The sequence below is a fragment of the Argiope bruennichi genome, chromosome 4 (genome assembly GCF_947563725.1).
Source record: "Argiope bruennichi chromosome 4, qqArgBrue1.1, whole genome shotgun sequence".
Lineage (NCBI taxonomy): Eukaryota > Metazoa > Arthropoda > Arachnida > Araneae > Araneidae > Argiope > Argiope bruennichi.
Window position 1 is genome coordinate 15,229,177 of NC_079154.1, and position 21,506 is coordinate 15,250,682.

The 21,506-nt window shown below is 26.9% G+C and overlaps 1 protein-coding gene across 1 annotated transcript in view; it reads right to left on the reverse strand.

Moving 5' to 3' along the window:
- LOC129967124 (receptor-type tyrosine-protein phosphatase N2-like) overlaps nt 1-21,506 on the reverse strand; it is a 595,790-nt gene that overhangs the window by 537,813 nt on the left and 36,471 nt on the right. Inside the window, exon 2 of the mRNA XM_056081809.1 lies at nt 5,626-6,008. Coding sequence (XP_055937784.1) covers nt 5,626-5,722 — 97 coding nt within the window. The 5' untranslated portion in view covers nt 5,723-6,008. The remainder of the gene's footprint in view (nt 1-5,625; nt 6,009-21,506) is intronic.

Consider the following 21,506-nt stretch of genomic DNA (forward strand, 5'->3'; position numbering starts at 1 on the left):
ATTTCTCTTTTTATATTTATGAAACCAAGCAGAAAACTTAAATTTATAAATATTATTTTGTAAAATATTTATAAAATTAAATTTACAAATAAAAATAACTATACTTATTGAAAATATTGTTCAACCATCGCCTTGATACTAGCTTTCCAAGTATAACACAAAATGGTGTATATACCGACTTATAAATTCAATCGCTTTGCGTACAAAATGAAATTTCGATATCAGTTTGGTTTCATGTTTTATGATTTGAAAATCCTTTCAGCTTTGAATTCTCTGAATCGCTTCAATTAATTGTATTAGTAATGAATTTATTCAAGGATCTATTATTCCTAGTGTTATTTGTTTTTTTTTATATAAATTTTTTTCACTGAATATTAAGGTGGGTGTTTTTTTCTATATTTAAGACTAAGACTAACAAATAAAATAAGGTTTTGAAATTTGTGTTTCAGGGGTTATCTGTAACAAACTTAAAAAAGTCTAGTAACATTTTTGATGAACATTTTGCAGAATTATTTATTAAATTTTAAATGTTTTTAAAATTTAATAATTATTCATATTTATTAAAAATATATTCTCTATACCATGTTACACTGTCCATTTATTAGTCGTTAACTTTGATGCTCCACATAATCATCAGCAACATTTAATACACATCAAACAGAAAATGAAGATTTGACTAATTTTCATCATACAACTAAAAAATCAAATTTAGGAAAAAGTATTGCATTGTACAAAAAATATAGGGAAAAATTTTAATCCTTCATAAGAATTTAAAAGAACATCTAGATATTAAATCTATGAAGAATTTTTGTTTTCTTTATTTTCCTTCACAAATATAGAATTAATGTTTAACCATAAACAAACAACTGATTTTCAATGCTGTTCATGTTTAAAGATAAAATTTAGAGGAGTTGCTCTATTTGAATTTTACAAATAAAATACAAATTTGAAAACATTCTAAAACTGGCTAATGAAATTGCTTCCCATTACATATAACAAATATCGGGAAGATCAATTAAATTCTCTGATAAAAATGAATATGTTTTCATTTGCATCAGAATAATAATTTGATATTCATAATAAGTTTATAAATTAATCATTGCAGACGGTGTAAGCCTAAGTTCCACCAAAAATTATCTTTTTGTGAACCATATATTATAAATATTTGAGTCTGCCCATTCCACTCATTCCGCTCTTAAGCTAAAAAACTGTTTCAACATCATTTAAGATTTTTTAAAAAACCGTGATATAAACCTGCTGTATTTAAATGTAGTATAGAGAATATATAGAAATCGTCAGAAAATGTGTACTCGAAATTTTGATGAATTTCCATGTTTTAGTGTTCCTTGAGTTCTAAAATAAATTTCTATAAAATGTGTGCCTGTCGGGGACAAAGGTAACTCAAAAGTTATTTAGGATAGATGGATGAAACTTGGTATATGATCTTTATACCAAATGTGTAGATTTATTTAAAATTTGAAGAAAAAACGGTTGACAGGAAATATGTATGTCCGTCTGTTCAAATATAAGCATGATAATTACAAAAAGAAGAGCTACCTGGATAAAAGTCGGTTTACATATTTAACATCTATAGTTTAGATACCTATAAAATTTTGTAATAAATCCAACAAGAGGCAGACTGTGTGTCGGTCAATACTTTCAAGTTTGAGTTTGATGAAGTTTACTGGCGCTAAAACCATTTTTGATTGCAGCGCCAACCATAAGGTAAATGCATACATATGGTTCATTAAAAAGGTACATGGTCACATTTTAAAAGGTTATTCAAAACCTCTTCTCTAGAGAAGAAAAAACTGTTGTAAAGATTTGAAGCATTAAAAGAGAATGAACAATACTCATATAAAATAGAAGAAGCCTATCATTTTTAAAAAGGTAAAAAGATGAGGATGAGGATCTTTGTTAAGGATGTCTTTTAAAAACAATACTTTCAAAAAATGCAAAAGCGACGACTCAAAAATGCAATAGCTTAAATATATCAAATTTGGATGGGATTATGTGACTACAAGTGCAGTATTGAGTCAAATTTTTATTTCAATCGGATAGGAAAAACACATCTAAAATGCGAATTCGATTTATACTATTAACAGTATGCCAGAAAGTAATCACCAAAAATTCGCCAAAGTTGATATGATGGATTCATTAAATATGCTAAATTCACAACAAATATTCGTATTTCTTAACTATGGTTCGCCAGTGCCATACAAATCATTCACTGTTACGTGATCCTTATTAGAGAGTATGCCATAAATTTTTTCGGAGACCAGTCCTCTGGTTTTCATAATTATTTCCAAAGTTGTACACATGTTTTCGATCAACCAACATACATCAATGAGGATGACAAAGACAGGACAGAGAAGATGGTGTAGCAGATTGTGAATATGATACACGACATTATGAAAGATAATGGACAGCCGATTGAAAACAAAAAGAGAAAGGAATTATGTTGCTTGAGGAAACATGAGTCTTCGGATGCAGTAAACACATTTCTGAAATACATGAACAGAACTGATAACCTAGGAAGAATCTAGAAACTGACGACACCAAACTTTGGTGTGAAAGCTAACTTTCTCTTTTTAGAAGTGTTATAGTTTATTTGTTTGGAATGCCCCATTACGTTTCCTAACGCTTATTTGTGTTATAAATTATCTGATCATTCGTGTTATAATAATCTTATCTTATTTTGAGATAAATCCCTTTTTAGTTACAATAAATGTATTGATCATACACATTATAAAAATTCACTGCAATAGACGGCAATTTAAAAGCATTATTGCCGCATCTCCGGCTTTATTTAGATAATTTCGAAGATAAATTTTCAAAACTTTTGTATAAAGCAAAGTTCTCTGGAGTGACGCATATTTTTTCCATTCTAAATTTTGAAGGGTAATTGAAAAGATAGAAGATCAAAAGTACATCATTTCATTGCTACTGAACTACAGAAAAAAAATTTATAGCCTCTTGGTCAAAAAATATAAAATAATTCAAAATACATATGATTATAATTCTATTAAATTCAAAATAATAAATTAAAATTTATAAAAATGAGATCTTTCTCGATCTTTAGGTTCAAGTAATACTACGTAATTATGCGAAACAATAAGCGTTAACTCTTGGCATTCCCATTTATTACTTTTTTATTGTAATTTTTTGTTAAAATATTAGTAACTTACTACACGAAACTGAATATTTTCATTGGAGATGTAGGATAATTTAATTACGAGAAAATCAATTTAAATATATTTTTTAATTCCAAAAAATTAGAATATTTAAATATATAATACGAGAATACATCTTTATAAAACTTATTTAATATAATTGTGGTGATTTGAGTAAATCCAACAGTAATCATACACATTCAACAAGTGTGCTATTATTTTAGATTTTCTAAAGAAATAAATATTTATTATTTATAAATATTTATTATAATAAATATTTATTATTTCATAACATTTTGCTTTTATTTCATTGATATTATAATTATTATTTCTTAATTCTGTCAATATTATTACTATTGGTTTTGTACTGTAAATAAGTTTTATTACTTTATACTTTATACTAAATTTCAAAAGCATAAAATGGAATCAATCATGTTGAAGTAAAATTAATTCATGTCTTAAAATATGATATCTAGACACATTTTTTTTGTTGTGGTAAGAAAAATAGCAAATATTTTTTTTCCACAAGAAACGAAAACATTTTATTCACTACACGTAGAAAGATCTTAATATTTAATACTATCAAGAAAGAAAGCAAATGGCAGATTCAAGTATATATCATAGCATAATTATTTCTTAAAATATTTTGACTAAACCCTCTATTTAACTTTAGTATTAAACAAAATGACAAATATTTTTCCCACAAAAATTCGTTTGTAGTATTCATTACGTAGAATATCAAGAAAACATGTAGAATAATAAGAAAAAATCTACATTAAAACTAATAAATATCGATGATAACATAAAATGATTGAAAACAATGCTAAAATGTTTCTGTAAAGGTAAAGATAGAGTCAATGTCAAATACAAACTATTTATATAATAAAAAAAATATTCATCTTAATAAATGATAAATGGCACATGCATTGTTATTAGATGCCAACAATATACCATTTTCTTAGAAATAACAGTTGCTTCATATTCTAAAAGAATTTTATAATTTTTCCAAATAAAACAAAGAATATCCTTCTTTTTAAAAATAATGTTTATTGATTGTATTATTTAATATAAACAACATCGATAACAACAAAAATATGGTAGATCACATTTGAATTTTTAACTTCAAAATTTTCAAATGTTTCATGTGTTGATAATTTTAAAAGAAATATTTCTATGGCATATACTTAAATTTATAAATTTACATAAATATTTTAAAATTCTTTATGCATTTCATTTTTTTTTAAAATTATTTCGATAATATCTTTTAGGGAGGGTGTTAAGAAGGATGTCTTTTAGATTTTAGAAAGGTCAGTATAAACTCCACATACTTATGAAAAAAATTGTTACGAAAATCGCTGCTAATGAAAAAGATTTATAGAGCGTTTAAAACAAAACAGTATTAAAGGAATAATTCATAGGTTGACATCGAAAATATTTCATGTCAAATATTAATTTTAAAATACATAACTAGAATTCATAGAATTCAGCAAGTTACTCATATTAATAAAATCATAAATTTATATTATGGCACCATTTTAGATTTTTAAATTTAATGTTAGCATTATATTAAAATTTATTTCATTTATTCACAAGAATTCTTAAAAAAACAAAATCTCAAATCAGTTGCAATTTAAATATTAATGTTTTTTTCTGTAGAAAATTTAAAAAACAATTTTCCATTATTTCTATTTAAAAAAAAATTCCATCACAATATAAAGCAACACAAACTTAACATATGACAATATTTCTATAAATAGATCTCAAAATAATTTCTATAATAATATATTTAAATATTATTATGCAATAATTATTTCATTGCGTAATATTTTATATATATAATGCAATAAAATGTTTCTAATATTTATTTAATTCACTTAAAATAAATATATCTTGAAATTTACAAAATGTTTGCACTAAAAAGAATCTCTCTCAGATTCTAGAAATTTTTAATTATACCACCCATCTTTGGATAAAAGCAATTCGAAGCAATATGTTTGTATTTTGTTTAGTGAGAAGAAAATATGTCCTTTTAAAAATCACATTTGTAATTAATTTTATTGTCCGAAAGATATTAAAATGAAACTTTGTTATATTTTTTATCCGGTAAAAGCAAAGAAAAAAAATATTCAACAGTTATTTATCTGGCAGCATGTGTCGACCTCCACACGTGTCAGATGCATAAAAACAACAATCTTTTTCTTCCTGTTGGCAACCTCAAAAGCACTTCATGCTCCTAATCATATGTAAACCATGTTCTCAACAAGTGGTCGGCTTATTGTCATGTAAATCGCTAAAATATGCTAGCTCATCAACAAACAAGCAACACATGCTTCAAGGTTTACTTCTATAAAATCTACGCTAGGCCTAACTTCCCATTCTTTTCTTTACACAAACATCTTTGTGCATGACATTTAAAGATAATAATGAGCCCGCATGATAATGACATACTTACCCACACTGTTCTTACAGATCACGCATTGGTTCATCCATCCTGAAAGGATAATGATGCACAGCAGCAAGCTGTACTTCTTTGCATTTAGATCACCCATGTGGTGCTCTGAAATATCCAGCAATTTTTATTCTAAAAAGACATGATATTTAAATCTAATCTGCCTCTGTAGGTGAAATCCAGTAACGTTGATAACAAGGAAGGCCGACCCCCGTTGGTGAGACGGCGTGCACACTGCGTATTATGGGCTTCACTGCCACCACTGGAGCAGGTGGGCCTTTTTATTCGATCGGCAACTGCGAACGGACTGCCATGGCGGTCTTTTGACAGCTGAGGAGGATCCCGGATGATGACGTAGGTGTGACGTCACTGAAGCAATCTGGGGACTATTCGGAAATTGCGTCAATTGCGTTTGTTACGGATTTAGAGCGGTTCTTTTAAAACAGACGACAAACAAATCGATTTTGACGATTTTTAATGATTTACGTAAATCATGAAAATGTTATAAAAATTTTCGTCTATTAATCTTTGCATCAAAAATTTTGTAATAAAACTTGACGAAAAATACAACGATCGTTTTTTTTTTCTGCATAGTTAGTATACAAATGAAAGATCAGTATTTTGATCGTCATAAAATTTACGTCATCTTTCCGTTTGTGAATTCAACACTGTTTTAGAGATCTTTTTTCTGATATAATATACAAAATGAAACAAAACTGAATATTTAAGGAAAAAAATTTCAAAATATTTTCATTCTCTTAATTTTTATAAATGTACATTCATTTTTTGGATTTGGCATATCGCTTTCATTAAGGGAAAAAACGCACTAAAATGATATTATTAACTAATACTACATTTATTAATATAAGACTTTAATTATTTCCAATATCCAGATTTAGCAAGAAATTATAATCTCACATGCAAAGAGAAAAAAATTGGTGAGAAATAATAATTTAAGAGTAAAAAAGTCTTAAAAAATAAAATTTGAACACATATTAAGTGCGTGTCAATTCATAGAAACAATTGTGCATATTGGTTTTATTATCATTTTGGCATGCTGTTATTTTATTGACAGTAAATTTTTATGAACAAAAAAGATATGACTTTTTTAAAGTATTGCCTATAGCTCTGACATCAGGATTATTGTTTTAAAATAAAAATTTAGTATTCATTTTTTCAATATTAATTCTTTTATTTCTTAAAAATACTAAGAAAAAGTAACTTCTAAGCTACACAATCCTTATGGAGAGAATAAAATTACCATCTAATATCAAATACTTTTAAAAAATAATTTTATTGCTCCGAATTTTTTTAACTGCACATTTCTTATAATATGTAAATCATCTTTATACCTATTTCATAATAGAATAGATACTACGCTTATAGGTTAAGCTACATTCAATCAATAATTATTTCAATATTTTTACTTTTATAAGTATTTGTTTTCATCATCAGTATTTTGTACCTATGATTTGTCAGCATGGCTATCAGGATATGTCATTGTGGTTACTATGTTATATCAGATACACGTTGCTTCATAAAGCATTTATTCGAGGATGTTATATTGGTTTATTTTGTTTAGAAAATTTATGTTCATTTTTTAATGGAATAAAAAGAGAAATAAAATGATAATTATAAATAGAAGCTTATTTTAATACTTTTTTATAAATAAAATAAAAAAGAAAGTGGTTGTCTTATAGTATTTGTGTACTAACAAACTTTATTTATTGAAAAAACAGAAGCTACTAATAGAACTGGAAAAAAAAGTCTAAAAGTTATAGTACCTTAATCAAGTAATAAGTAATAATAATTTTATTAATGTCATTTAAAGAACCATTTCATATCAGTTTGTTATTAATTTTTTGATATTATAATTTGAGTCTTATGATATATCTTTTGCATATTTCAAAAATATCACATTTGATTTTTAACAAATCTTATTACTTTTTGTTCAATAACAATTCTCATATTTAATAATGCAATAATTATTCTCATCACTATTCCAAGCATGTCCAGCTTTAGGCGGTAAGCACATAGCCTTCACTCAGTACATTAGTATTAGAGGGACTTCAAATCCCTTCTGAAAAAGTTTTAAGAAATTATGCCGAATGTACTCAGGAGAGCTTTATATATATATATATATATATACAAAAGTATTAGAATCAAGTTAATAGGAAAAACAAAAAATAAATTAAAATTAAACCAAAAAAATTATAAAAAATATGAAAAAAGAATCCGGCCTGAAGACTTTTTCAAGGGTCACCCTCAGGCAGGGATTCAAAGAAAGGGATTTTTTCTGTGAGTAAATACAGACATTGTCTAATAATGATTCCTCGTGACCCGAAAATCCCCTGAAATTATGCTCAAGAGATATACCATTTTGACAGAAAGGAAATATAAAACAACAAATTAGAAGAAATTAACCACAACAAAGTAAAAATACAATAACAAAAATAAAAATTAAAATTAAAAATAGCACTAAAATTAAAAATTAAAAACGAAAAGGCCAGTACATACCATCAACAGTCAAGGAAACTTTAAACTATCGATTGTGATTCCCTGTTTTTAAAAAACTAGCGGTAAATTATGTAAACAGATGTAGGCTCCCAGCGCCATCTATTGAGTGATCCAATATGCAAGGAAAGTTCTATTTTTATTTAAGCCAAAGGATTAATTCCAAACCATACCTTGTTTAATTAAAAAATTGACATTACAGTAATTTCTAGGAAATTCATTTTTAATTAAATTTTTAAGGAGGTTGTTTGATGCTTCAATATAAGAATTTTTATTACTGCAAACCCTTTTGATCCTGTTAACTTGTGAGAAAATTAGATTTTTGAAAATTTTAGAGTTGTTTTAGTTTAGAATGGTAGTTACATAATTTTGTTATTTTAAAGTTGAAATCATCCCTTTTATCGTATATACCAACTATTGTTTTATCATTAGCAATTTCGATTTTTAAATCCAGAAAGGTAGCCAATTAGAGCCAAAAAAAAGGTAAAATTTGAACCGGAGAACAATTTTAGTGGGGAGAAAAACCCATATCAAATTTTATTTATGTAGGTGGCTACATTTGTGATGACGCTAATTTATGTTTTATATGTATTTATGTGATGTGAATATATAGAGCTACAGATGGCAAATGCCTTGACGGATTTAATTTATTATTTATCATAGATCTTTAGATACTTCGAATTTATGACAAAATTTATCCATCTAATGTTTTGCGTTTGATAGTTAACATACTCATTTGCAAGCCACACAGATACAGACAAATCAACTTAGAAAAGATTTCTTACAAAATTTGTGAGAAATCTGCAAATTTGGTTAAATACATATCAAATTTTTTACCATTAGCTCAAATTGGTTTTGGGATTTCTTCTTCACATACATGTAAAACTCCAAAAATGCGTCATTTGGACTCAGAGAAATTTGAAACGTGGAGGGTTTGTCAAAATCTTCAGGTAAGTTTAAGGTGGTAAGCTTAAATTCGATATTAATTTGAGATTTATTTTCCTTTTGTCATACTTCATATGAGAGAAAGTAAAAATAAAATCACATTCTATGACTAATTATTTAGAAAAAAAAGAACAAAAATAGCAATCCGATTTTTTTTTTTTACTTTGTTCAATCTATAATCAAGAATATAAAAAAATATTTCGACATATATATTGATTGTACGACATTCATTTACATTAGAAGAATAATGTTTTATGTAAGTGATAGCATTTAGTTTCGTAGACGTTTTCAATACAAACTGATGAGAACTGATAAATAAAGGAGAATTACAAAAACTTCAAAGACTATTGTTCTAAACAACCAAAACTATGATAATGTTTTGGTTGTTTAGAAAGAATATAAAGTTAGAATTACCAATTAATTTAAATCCATTAAACCTTGGAGTAAATGAAATGACCAATAATAAATACTAAACTATTGATTTTTTTCCAATGGTATTCAAAAAAGGTGTGAATTATTTAATTCTTCATTAAAATGATAGATGTATTTTAATCTGAAGTTCAATGAAACGTTCACATGAAATTCAATAAATAGTAATAAATTCAATAAAATAGTAATAAATATATATTTTTTCTACTTTGGATGTACAATTTGCTTTCATCAATCGCATCACCAACGAATGGCTTTTTTTTCCCATTAGAGCATACAGCTATTTAAAGACACCCGAAAAAAACTATTTTCGTTAAACGTTTCAGTGAAATGTATTCAAAAACTTGTGATTAATTAATATTTTCTCTTCATCATTAGTTTAAGCTTGAAGCGCTTCTTTTTTAAATGTAATATACAACATATTTTAATGTATAAAGTAGAGCAACAATGTTTTCTTGTTATAAAGCAAGTTATATTGAAACATTTCCTTGCTAGTACGAAAAAAAATTTAGCAAGACAAAAGGTTAAAATGCCTTTATTGAAAGATCAAAATATTTATTTCGCAGTTGAAATCAGATTTTTTTTTTTTCAAAATGCAAGGCCCATGTTTGGTTGTGAAGTAAATATTAAAATTAATTTTAAAAATATTTATCTTCTATAATGAAAAGTTGTAATAGAATTTTTAAACACATTTTTTTATCATAAAAGTTCCCAAAATTAATAATGAATAATATTCTTGAAAATATTCCTTATTCACTATTTAATTTTCTTCCTTATTTCACGGTAGTTTATTAATTCCCTTTCACATTCTACCATGCATTTCGAAAATATCGTTATGATATAAGGAAGAAATCCGACGAATGATTGTTGATTCAAAAGGAATATTTATAAAAGTAAGAAATGAAATCATTTCCTTTCAAAATTGATTAGAATGAACTTGTGATTAAAAGTTGATTAAATGGCAGAGACATATTTGTTAGGCAGCAGCAAAATTCCACAGTCTCTAGAGCAACGCAAATAGTATCATTAATTATTTGCTAATATATGCCAATAATTTATAAATAAATGTCTCAGGAACGATTGCATATGCTTGTTTTCAAATATTCTTGTTTGGGGGGGGGGCATTGCTGAAAATGGAACCCAACACACTTAAATTCAGTCTTTACTTGCAGTCTAAACATATGTTAGCAAGCACTGAATTTGAATAATTTTGAATTCCTTTATATTAAAAGTTCATATAAAGAGATCTTATCCATCCTCTAGCATAAAATGGAATAATATACAGCTTGCTTATACGAATTTACAGGATACTGGAGATAATCGGAAGGAGACCATAATTTCTAATATAATCCACAACTGATGATGCCTCAGGTGAGTTGTGATTGCTTTCCTCCATTGTTGTATGATGCTTCCAAATACTTGACTTCTCGCAATAATTATTGTTTAATGTAATTAATAAAGATGGGAATCTTCATCCATAATGAATCTGGCAACGGTGATAGCTAAATAAATAATTTAGCACCATGAGTATCTTGAAATTCAGTCTAACTTTACAAATATAGATATGGAAATTGTTTAGTTCTAATATTAAGTGCAGTAGTAAAGACTATTAAAAATCAATCGTAAATAATATATAGACGTTACATAAATATACAACATTTTCAGTCGGATATTTATGTAATCATAATCGAGCATGAGAAATATTTAAATAAATATGATGCGACTTTAATAATTTAATATCGCTGCTAATTAGAATCTATTGTAATAATTACTTTCTAAGATTTAAGTAGTATTTACCGAAGCCACTACCTCCAGGTAATAAAATATATTATAAAATGATATTCTATAAATATGATGATTAAACGAGTCAGACTATTTTCGAATTTTAAAATTAAATTCCGTTTATAATGAAATGAAAAAAGGCTCATTTGATTAACTTAGTTATTGAAAATTGAATCATGTACGAATTATGCAACTAAATAATGAGTTGCAAGATGTTACTGACAGCATAATATGCATAAGAAATAAAAAATTTAATCTTATAATTGAATTTAATCGTCTACATACTGATGGATAAAACACAAAGAATGCAAAATATTGATCTAATCTGTCCAGCAAACAGACGCGCCGAAATTCAGAAGTCTTCAAATGTGTAATTAAATAACGTACTTGAATATTTTTTTAAAAATTTAAATATCTATTAATAAAGAAGGGAAGTGTATGTGTGAGTGCATGTGTAATGTGTGTAGATATGTGTAAGTATATTTCGGGGTTTAATATCCATTTTCATTGTTTCATCCAATTTTGAATGGCTATTTTACTTCCATTGTTTAAATCTAAAAAAATAAATATTTTGCTTTTTAATCGAGCCATTTGGAAGTGGAATAAAAAATGAATTTAAGAGTACTTAGAAAAACAACGTACAATTAAAAATAAATTTCCCGCATAATTACGTTTTTAATGGCTCTGTGTTTTTATTAGGGCAGTTTGAATGAAGTCTCCGGCCTTGAATTTCTCTACGTACGGTAATGATGCTAGAGCGGCGCCACTGTGCAAAGTGGAAGAAGAAAACTTAATGCGCATGTTTGAATCTTTTTTTCTCCGTATAGGAGTGTATCAGTCGCTGCCTGCTGGTCGCTGAGTAAGGTGCTGTTATAAGTGTTCATTAGATTTTTAGTTTCTCTCAAGATAACTGAACGAGCTGAGCAAAGATACTGCATCCAATTTTGTCAAAAGCTTGGTGTTTCTCAAAGCGAAACAATTCGCAGAATTCAGCAAGTGTATGGATACGATGCTGTGTATGTGGGTGGGGGGGGATAACACAAAGGAGTGATTTAACCGATTCAAAATGGCTGCACATGGATGGAGACGATCACAAATATGCACGGAATGACAAAAGAGTATTGTCAACAAGCTCTACGCCGACTCAAGGATGCAATTCGGCCCACAAAACCAGACCTCTGGTGACAAAACACTGGCCGTTAAGTCATAACAATGCTCCGGCTCATTCGTTACACCTGATCGAGACTTTTTAACGAACACGGAAATTTGAGTCATCTCCCAACTTCCCTACTTTCCAGTTATGGCTCCTTGGGATTTCTGGTTGTTTTTGAAATTGAGAATGCCATTGAACGGATTATGATTTGAGAATAGAGAAGGAAGTTTCAGTAGTAGAGAAGTAGTTTTCGTCATTGGAAGCATGGTGGGCTCATATGTAAAGGGGGGGGGGCTTAAGGACCCAATTTCATCATGTATGTAATATATTTTTTCTCATCAAAGATCGGTTACTTTTTAGAAAACCCTCGTAATGGGATTCAATTCCTTCATAAAGATTTATGTACAAACTGAACTGATTTACAGTTTGATGACTACATTCACTTTGTTGTGCAATGTACAAATTATATAACATATATATTTGAAAGGAAATAATATCAATATATCTTAAAAACCTGTTAGTTAGCAAATACAGCTAATTCGTAAGAAATCTTTGTTAAATGAGTTAATTTACGTAATCATTGATTTCTACACATATTATCTAATAAAATCACTATAATTGCTATAAAATCATTTTTTATTAAAATTATTTTTATCATTTTTTTAAGAAAACCATTTTTATTAAATAAGCTTCAAGACTAATAAATTTAATAAAAGCAATTTTTACAAGCTCATCTTTATTTTTAAGCTAAAGAGTATTTTTAAATTTCTTTTTCATTGTTTAGTCTTTAATTTATTTTTACAAGCATTGCGGAAGGTTGAAATCATTTTATTTGTTTCTTAATACTTAGTCTGTCTAACATTTAAATCATTTCCAGATGTGTTGCTCGTACGGAAATAACATTTAATTTAATTGGCCGATTAACTGAAGCTTCAGAAATATATGAATGATATGTTTCCATAGGTAACATACACACGCATGAATTCTCAAATTTTATAAAATAATACAGTGAACAATCTTATATATAGAAAAAGTCCAATGGCAGAGGATAATAAACGTCAATAAAAGATAAATAAAAATTAAACAAAATATTATCATTTACATTATAATATTGTGATAACATGGCCAATTTGTCCAAATGATAAGAAAAGGCATTACAGGTATAGAATTATGCAACATACTTATTAAAATTTTTGTCAAAAAGAGAAAAGTTCAGACGTGCATATACACAATGAAATTTAAAAAGGGATAATAAATTTATCTTAGCAGCTGCAAATGCATAGACTGTAAGAAAAAGAAATATCACAGATTCAACCTTCAAGTGTTAATTTGTGAAACAAGATATTCTGTAAAATGACCCATATTTCTGCAGAAAAATTGTTTTCTTTTCTCGTTGTGAATAAACGTCATATCCATAAATATTTACCTTAATGATCAATTGAATAAGTAAAGTAATATAAATTTAATACATTTCGAAAGTGTGTATTTTTTATTGCTGTATTTAAAGCTTGTTAATAAATTATTTTCTCTTTGAGCTTTTAGAATCAACTCTTGAAACGCTTTGTCTGCATTGTATCGAAAATAACTAATAATCTATATACTAAATCACGTGTTGAGTAATTACAAACTTGCTTAATTATATTATATTAAGTGTTGAGTAATTATAAACTTAGTTTTACAGAAAAGTTTCTATTCAAAATAATTTTAAATCAGAGTGTACATAAAATACTTTATTAAATATATTATCTGTTTCAATTAATACATTGATAAAAAAAATAAGATAACATAAACTTCATTCCTTTCTCTTTCTGTAAATTAATTTAACTCTGTTCAGTCATTTTTTTTATTTCTTGTTTCAATAAAATATTTAAATTAATGAAGACGTCTTTTTGTCCCCGTCTCATTTAAAAACAATACTGGAATAGTTTCCGAACCATATTTATTATATTCGATTTAGAGTTATATATATATATTCTAATTTTTATGAAAATACTTATTTTTGCAAAAATTTCTCATTTTGTAATGTTACATCTAGCACATTTATATTTTACAATACAATGTACAATGATTTATATAATACTAAATTTTATACCATAAATATCGGTTTCTGTATCTTTAATGGAAAGCGGATTATCTTCTTAACAGTTTTATATATCAGCATTAATATTACCACAAACAATTTATCTTCTACTAATTCATTATTCATAATTCGAAGGCCATGATACCGACAATCTTTCTTAATAGAAATGGAGAAGTAATTACTGTAACAGAAAATTTGCGACTTTTAAAAAGAAGAAAAAAAACCCATAACGAAAGCATTTTATTCGTTGCACCGTGTAAACGAAGATTTTTTTTTTTTTCAATTGTCTTTAATGTGATATAATGACGCATAAATGAGAAATGTATGAATTCTGCTTAGTCGTATGTCCCATTAGGGTTAAAACAATTAAAGATTTCAAAGCCTTTGCTTACATCTATCAAGCGAGCAGAGATAAGTATCGTAAAAATGCCCTTCCTAATGGTTTTAATGACATCGAGATGTGAATACGGAATAAATAAAATTAATTCCTGAACTGACTAGAAATAAAATCCATTCTTTATTAATACTTATATGAACTATGCTTCATAATATCACTTTGATATGACCTAAAGCAATTCCTAGTTAGTGGCAAGGAAAATAATTATTAAATTGTTTCCCTCTTAAAATGTTTTCATCGTAAGTCCAAGAAAATTGCATGGCATCAAATCTAAGATTCGAATTTTGCTAATATAATTAGTAATAATTCCAACATAACATAATTCCAAACATCTTCCAAGACGTCAATGGCTTCAGTATTTTGCTTTATAACTCCACTTATTTTTCTTGAGAATTTTAATCGTTCGTCCAGTTCATCAAGTTTTAGAAATTTGTGTAACAATAAAATATTTTTCTAGTTCATATTGAAAATTTACTCCTTTCTATAAAAGCTTTTTTTAATTAACTGACACCATTTTTTTCTTGTTTTGGTTTCGATAGTTTAGATACTTTCTCACTTTTAATACTTTTTTTTGTCTGAGATTGAACATTCTCTGAGTGTTTTGAACTTTTTTCTAATATGATTTAATTTTTTTTTTTACTTTATGAATTAGTACTTCATATTAATAACTTAAAAATACTTTGACCCTTAAAACATTGATAAATATTTGTATTTTGCAAACCAAATAAATAAAAATTTATCGAAAAATATTATTACCTTGTAAATCACAAGAATATCCAAATTAGCATAAGTATTTTAATAAGTATATATTTCGGTTTTTTTTTTTTTTTAATTTTGGCCAACACAAGCTGGCTCACACCAAAAATTGGAATGAATTAATATAAATAAAGCATGAAAAATGCATCTTAAAAATCAGTTTTATTTCTTAACGATGAAATTGTGAAATAAGAGCCAAACTATTATTTTTTAGAACAGCAGCAGTGTTCTAATGGTAGATTCTGAACTTTAGCTCCATGAGATCACAGATTCGAGACCTAATTTGATTTATTTTGGTGTAAATAAAACTGATTCTCGTTAAATACGTGTTAGGGGAGATGTCTTCCCTCGAGATTGGCGTATATCTTAGAAAGGGTATTTTATAGCTCAGTATTCAACTTTGTCATAGTATGTCATAAAAGTAATCCACTAATAGCTTGAAAACAGAATATACATAAAACTATATATTTTATGGATTTACGCTTAACTATTTCAATCTTTACATAATTATAAGACATTCATTTTGGATATACTTATAATACGGAAATGAAATAAGTTCATAAATTGAATTGGAATTTTTTTAATAATGTAATTTTTTTAACACAGCGTAACATATGAATTTTTTTCATTTTTAATTAGATATGCTATATTTAAAAATGTATTCATTGTAGTAGCTTCTAATTACACCCCTGCGTCTGGTATGTCATACTGAAATCGAAAATGTAAAATTTTAAAGTTGATATTTTATTCACTTCCTGATCTGTCAAAAATTTGAATTTTCTTCACTGTATTGTTCTTGATGATCATATACAACTTTAATATTTTTCATTTTATTTATCTCTTAATACAAAGAGCGAGACATGACATGACTATGAAATTTAAAACACCTTCAATTGATTTGATATGATAAGATAATAAGTAAATCATATTTGACTATTCTGATCAATCATTACAGCTAAATCTGAAAAACCGGATCGCCATGACAACATTGCAGGAAAAAGACTGAATCCTAAGGGCCATCATGGGCCACAGTACAGCACTTCTCCTGGGAGACGCGTTCCGTTGCCAGTAGGAGGTAGCCCATTCCATCCATGTGGTGAGAACCAACCTCCATACCAGAAGCTTCTAATCCTCATATTTGAGGTACTTCTCAGTGGTATTGATAATAAGCAAGATAATCATAATAAAAATTGCTATGCATTAATACATTTATAAAAGTGATTTTTAAAACTATTTTTATTCAATTTAATAAGCTGCCTTTCTACTTGCAAACCAGAAATAGCAATCAGGTAATTTTTTGTTTATATAATAAGAAAAGATCTCACCTCCTATACCATTTCCGGCTCTAATATCTTCTAAGACGCGAGGATGAAAGCAGGCGAAAGAGAAGGCAACTGGAAATATCTTGACGAAACTTCACAAACGTTCGTAAAAAATCAGTCAAAAGTAGCAATTGCAAATTACTTTCCGTCTCTTAAATTTCAAGATATGCAGGTGTAGAAGAATATTTAGAATAGAAAACAATCTAATATTATTTGAATTTTATATATGTTTATTATCTCTGAAAATAAGAACGAAAGTTTAGCTGAAACACCGATCAGAGCCATGGGTAGATGATCCAAATCAATAAATTTGCTTTTTAATACCTCAGCCAATTTTACTGATAGAAGCCTAAACTTTTGTGTCCGTATAAATGAATGTAAGAAGAACATTTTACGTACTAACAATTTTTAGCTATGAAAACCGTATAAAATTTATATGCTGTAATTTTTTTATTGTTTATCTCTACAAAATCCAAAGTATTTTCATGCATTTGAGTACCTTATTTGATAAAACTTTGCAATTGAAATATATGTCTAATTGCAATACGTAAGCGTGTTGCACTTTTTGGGGATACTCTGTATATATATATATATATATATATATATATATATATATATATATATATATATATATATATATATTCCTTCGAGATTCCCAAAAACATACTCTTCATAGGTTCTTCACTTTCTTCAAATCATATCACAAGAATTGAATTAATTTCCTAGTACTACATAAAATAAGGAATACTAATTTCAAGTGCTGCTTTGATGAGTAGTAACCTTTCCTATCAACTCTATCAATTAGATTAGTGCTGTTTGAGGCGATTAGATGCGTCGCCTCAAAGGTGATTAGTACGTAATGAAGTTAAGTGTTATCTCTAAAAATCTGAGAAGCACAGAGTTTTGCTTTTTTTTGTTTGCCTGTCAGACAAAATGGTAATCTCTTAAGGGGAATAAGAAGTAACTGTCAAGATAGGAAACGAGTTTTCTGGAGTAAAGAACAATTTTCGGTAAATAGGTACTAAATACTTCGAATTATTATTCTCTGCTTGTATTTCCTTTGTAAATGAAGCCCAGTCTCTTAAGAGAAACGACAGTTGTCATGAAAGGAAACAGAACATCTCATATAAACAGCTATATTTTATAAATATTAAATAACTTGTGTTGTTCATTGTTTACATTTCAATTCCCAAGCATTTTTCCATACCTATTATTTTCAAATTATGTTAAATACCCCTTGATATTTAAAGAAATCGCTTTACCGTTTGACTATAAAATCGGCATCTGTGTTCGATGCTTATTTAAAATAGCAAATGAAATAATGTTAATATTTTACTGGTGGATAAAAGTACTGAAAGCATATCATGATATTTCACAGTTTTTATCTGTATCTTTGGAATTTTTACCTTTATCTATCAAAATATCAAATTAGTTTAATTAGAATTAAAAATAAATATTTTGGAATTATTTTTTATTTAATCCAATTATGTATTTCGTATCAACCGTCACTTGCGTATCTCTCCAATCACTTCTTGGTTTTATCAACAGCTCTTCAATTTTTATAGAAAACATAAAATACGTTTATTTTTATTGAAATGCATTTATTTTAGATACATAATTGTGAGATTATTTTAAGTATATTTGTTATATAAAAACAAACTGACACCAACTTCCATTATTAAAACATTCGCAAATAATCTGAGAGACTGTCGGCGCCAAGTAGAAAATTGAGAAGAATAACAAAATTAAAAACAACAGAGTTTAAGAAAAATAATGAGGCAAGAAATCTGAGAAATTATTCTTCATTTATCTATCGGCATTTATTATACTTATTGATGGAAAATAATTTATAGAAATATCTTTCTATGTTCAAATCGACTCCTTTGATTTCACATAATTTTGAATTTTTATATTTATTAGAAGGCTAATTGTGGGAACAATAAGAGTAAGCTTCGCATATCCCACAACTTAATAGTTCTAAATTGCATTATCATTCGCATTATCATGTTATTACTCTAATTCTGTCATTTTACTTTTTAAAATTCTTATTTTTAGCATATTATAATAAGGCAAAATTACAGCTCATTAAATGTCATTATTATAATTACAGGAATTTAAATCAGCAATGAAAATTGAGTTCTTAAAAGCTCCCATTCGTTAAGCGGGGTTTTTTCCCAACAAATAATCATAAAAGCAAATTATAGTCATAAATTCATGAAAAAAATTCTGAAACTTCTTTGTTTATTGAATTTTTTTTCATACTAATTGATCATCATAATTCATACTAAATGATTATTGGTAATTTTTTTTCATAAGAAATGATATTCTAAAATTATATTTTGTAATTTAATTTGCATCTTTTAAAATATTTAGATTGATAAATCAAGCATATTTTCAATGATTTCTTCTCAAAATAGAACAGAGGAAAATTTCGAACATCATTCTTCAGGATTCTGAAATATAATACAAACTAAATTTCTTGAAATATTTGCAGAATATAATGATATTGACTTCTGTATATTTTCTGTATTTCCCCATGTTCTAAAAACAAAGAAATAAGCGGATTTTTTTTAAATATAATAAAATATTCCAAATCTGGATTTAAATCTTATATAGGGTTTTAAACTGGTTTGGAACACAGGATCTTTACCATCTAGGTTACATGGCTACTAATAATTGTATATGATATTAATATGTATAACTGCATTTATGCATTCAACAAAAAATAGTATGCATTTTATCAAATATGAAACATTAATTCTGAGAAGAATTCAATTACTTATTGTAAAAAATCAGATATTAAATACAAAAATAAATAATTTAATTTTAATCTTTTATAATATTCCATTAGTATAGCATTGGTCACAAGTACAATTTTGATAACTAGATCGATCAATTCAAATATCACTCGTAGAAGATAAAAAGTAAAAGGTCAAGGTAAACAGATTTTCTAAAACCTTAAATAAGAATAAAATAAATGCCTTTCTTCTGCGCTTCTTACCGAGACTGAATTATCAAAAATTTATGAAGAAAGCTGCTTTATTAATACAATAATTTTTCTGATAATTAATTGCACAAAATTTAAATATAATTTTGTAAAAATTTAAATTGTGATCAAAAATACCTCCTCCAACCCCCCCCCCCAAAAAAATCCACATGAATAATTATAGATAATATACTTATAAAACTCTTTACATTTGTAACTATTTTATGCCCTCAAATTGCAATTTATTTTTTAAATATAAAATAAAACAAGTTACTCTCATGAGAGCAAAATAAGTTCAGAGGAATGATTTAAAATCAGAAATCATTGTCATTATTTTGGAAAACTGGAACTTTTAAACAATCCCAACATAGGCCAACGCGACGATATGCCATTTTTAATATCCAGGTTTTGAATAATGCTGAATAATGCCGAATAAGAACTGAAAATCCAAACTTATTGCTGTTTATCCAATGACATTGTCAGTATTTCGAAGTAATAATTTTGACCTGAGAGAAAATCCGAGAAACATTTAGAAGTATACATCTTCCGTAATTATGATTCAAATTTCTTTCGAAGCATTTTCTATTTTTACCAACCCGATATCCATCTTAGTGAGTTCCTGAACTTTATTACTTTTCAGAACCATGTATCTCAGATAGTTATAAACTTTCCTTGTCATATTTTACATTTTCAAATGAATGCGGTTCTCAAGAATTATAATTATATTGGAAGTTGTCAATATCTTTAGTCAATATGATGTATCTGGTAATGCCCGATAGTATATTAAATTTTATATTTGCCCGCTCTTTGAAATTCATTTTTATATTGCAAGCATTCTCCCTCGTTGATTATATTCGAAATTACACCTTTTGTTCAATTTCTTAATGATTTCTTTAATTCTTTGCATTTTATACTCGTTTTATATTTAAATTACTGATGATTCACAATCTTATCAATTTAATTACAGATTCGCTGATCTTTCATTTCAATGTAAAAATAACGCCAATATAATTTATGTTAAATTGTCAAGAAAGAAACTATATTATATATATATATCCTTATTCTATAAATTATTTGTTGTTTGTTTTGAGTGAAATTAACCAAGCAAGAGATCATCAAAAAAGAAATTAAAATCCTTTTTCACGTTCGCACACTTAAAAAAAAATACAAAGTAAACTTTCGCTTAAAACAACATTTGAAAAATAAAAGAAAAGTGAGTTAAAACAGTAACGACGCAAAAAATAATAATTACATCTTGTATATTTCTTTTATTTTTGGTTACTTGAATGCTACCCCAAAGGATTTTTTTTTTAAATTTCTGAATTGAAACGTTGTTTCTTTCGTTTCTGGAAATATTTTTGCATACATTTTATAAAACAATTTTTACTCAATTTTATTGAGTAAAATTTGAGTAAAGTATTATTAATTTTCTAAGGTTATAAAAAATTCTCATTTTTTTTATTTATAATCCACTAGCAAAAATTTTATTCATTACTTTGAATTTTTAATAATGTATATTT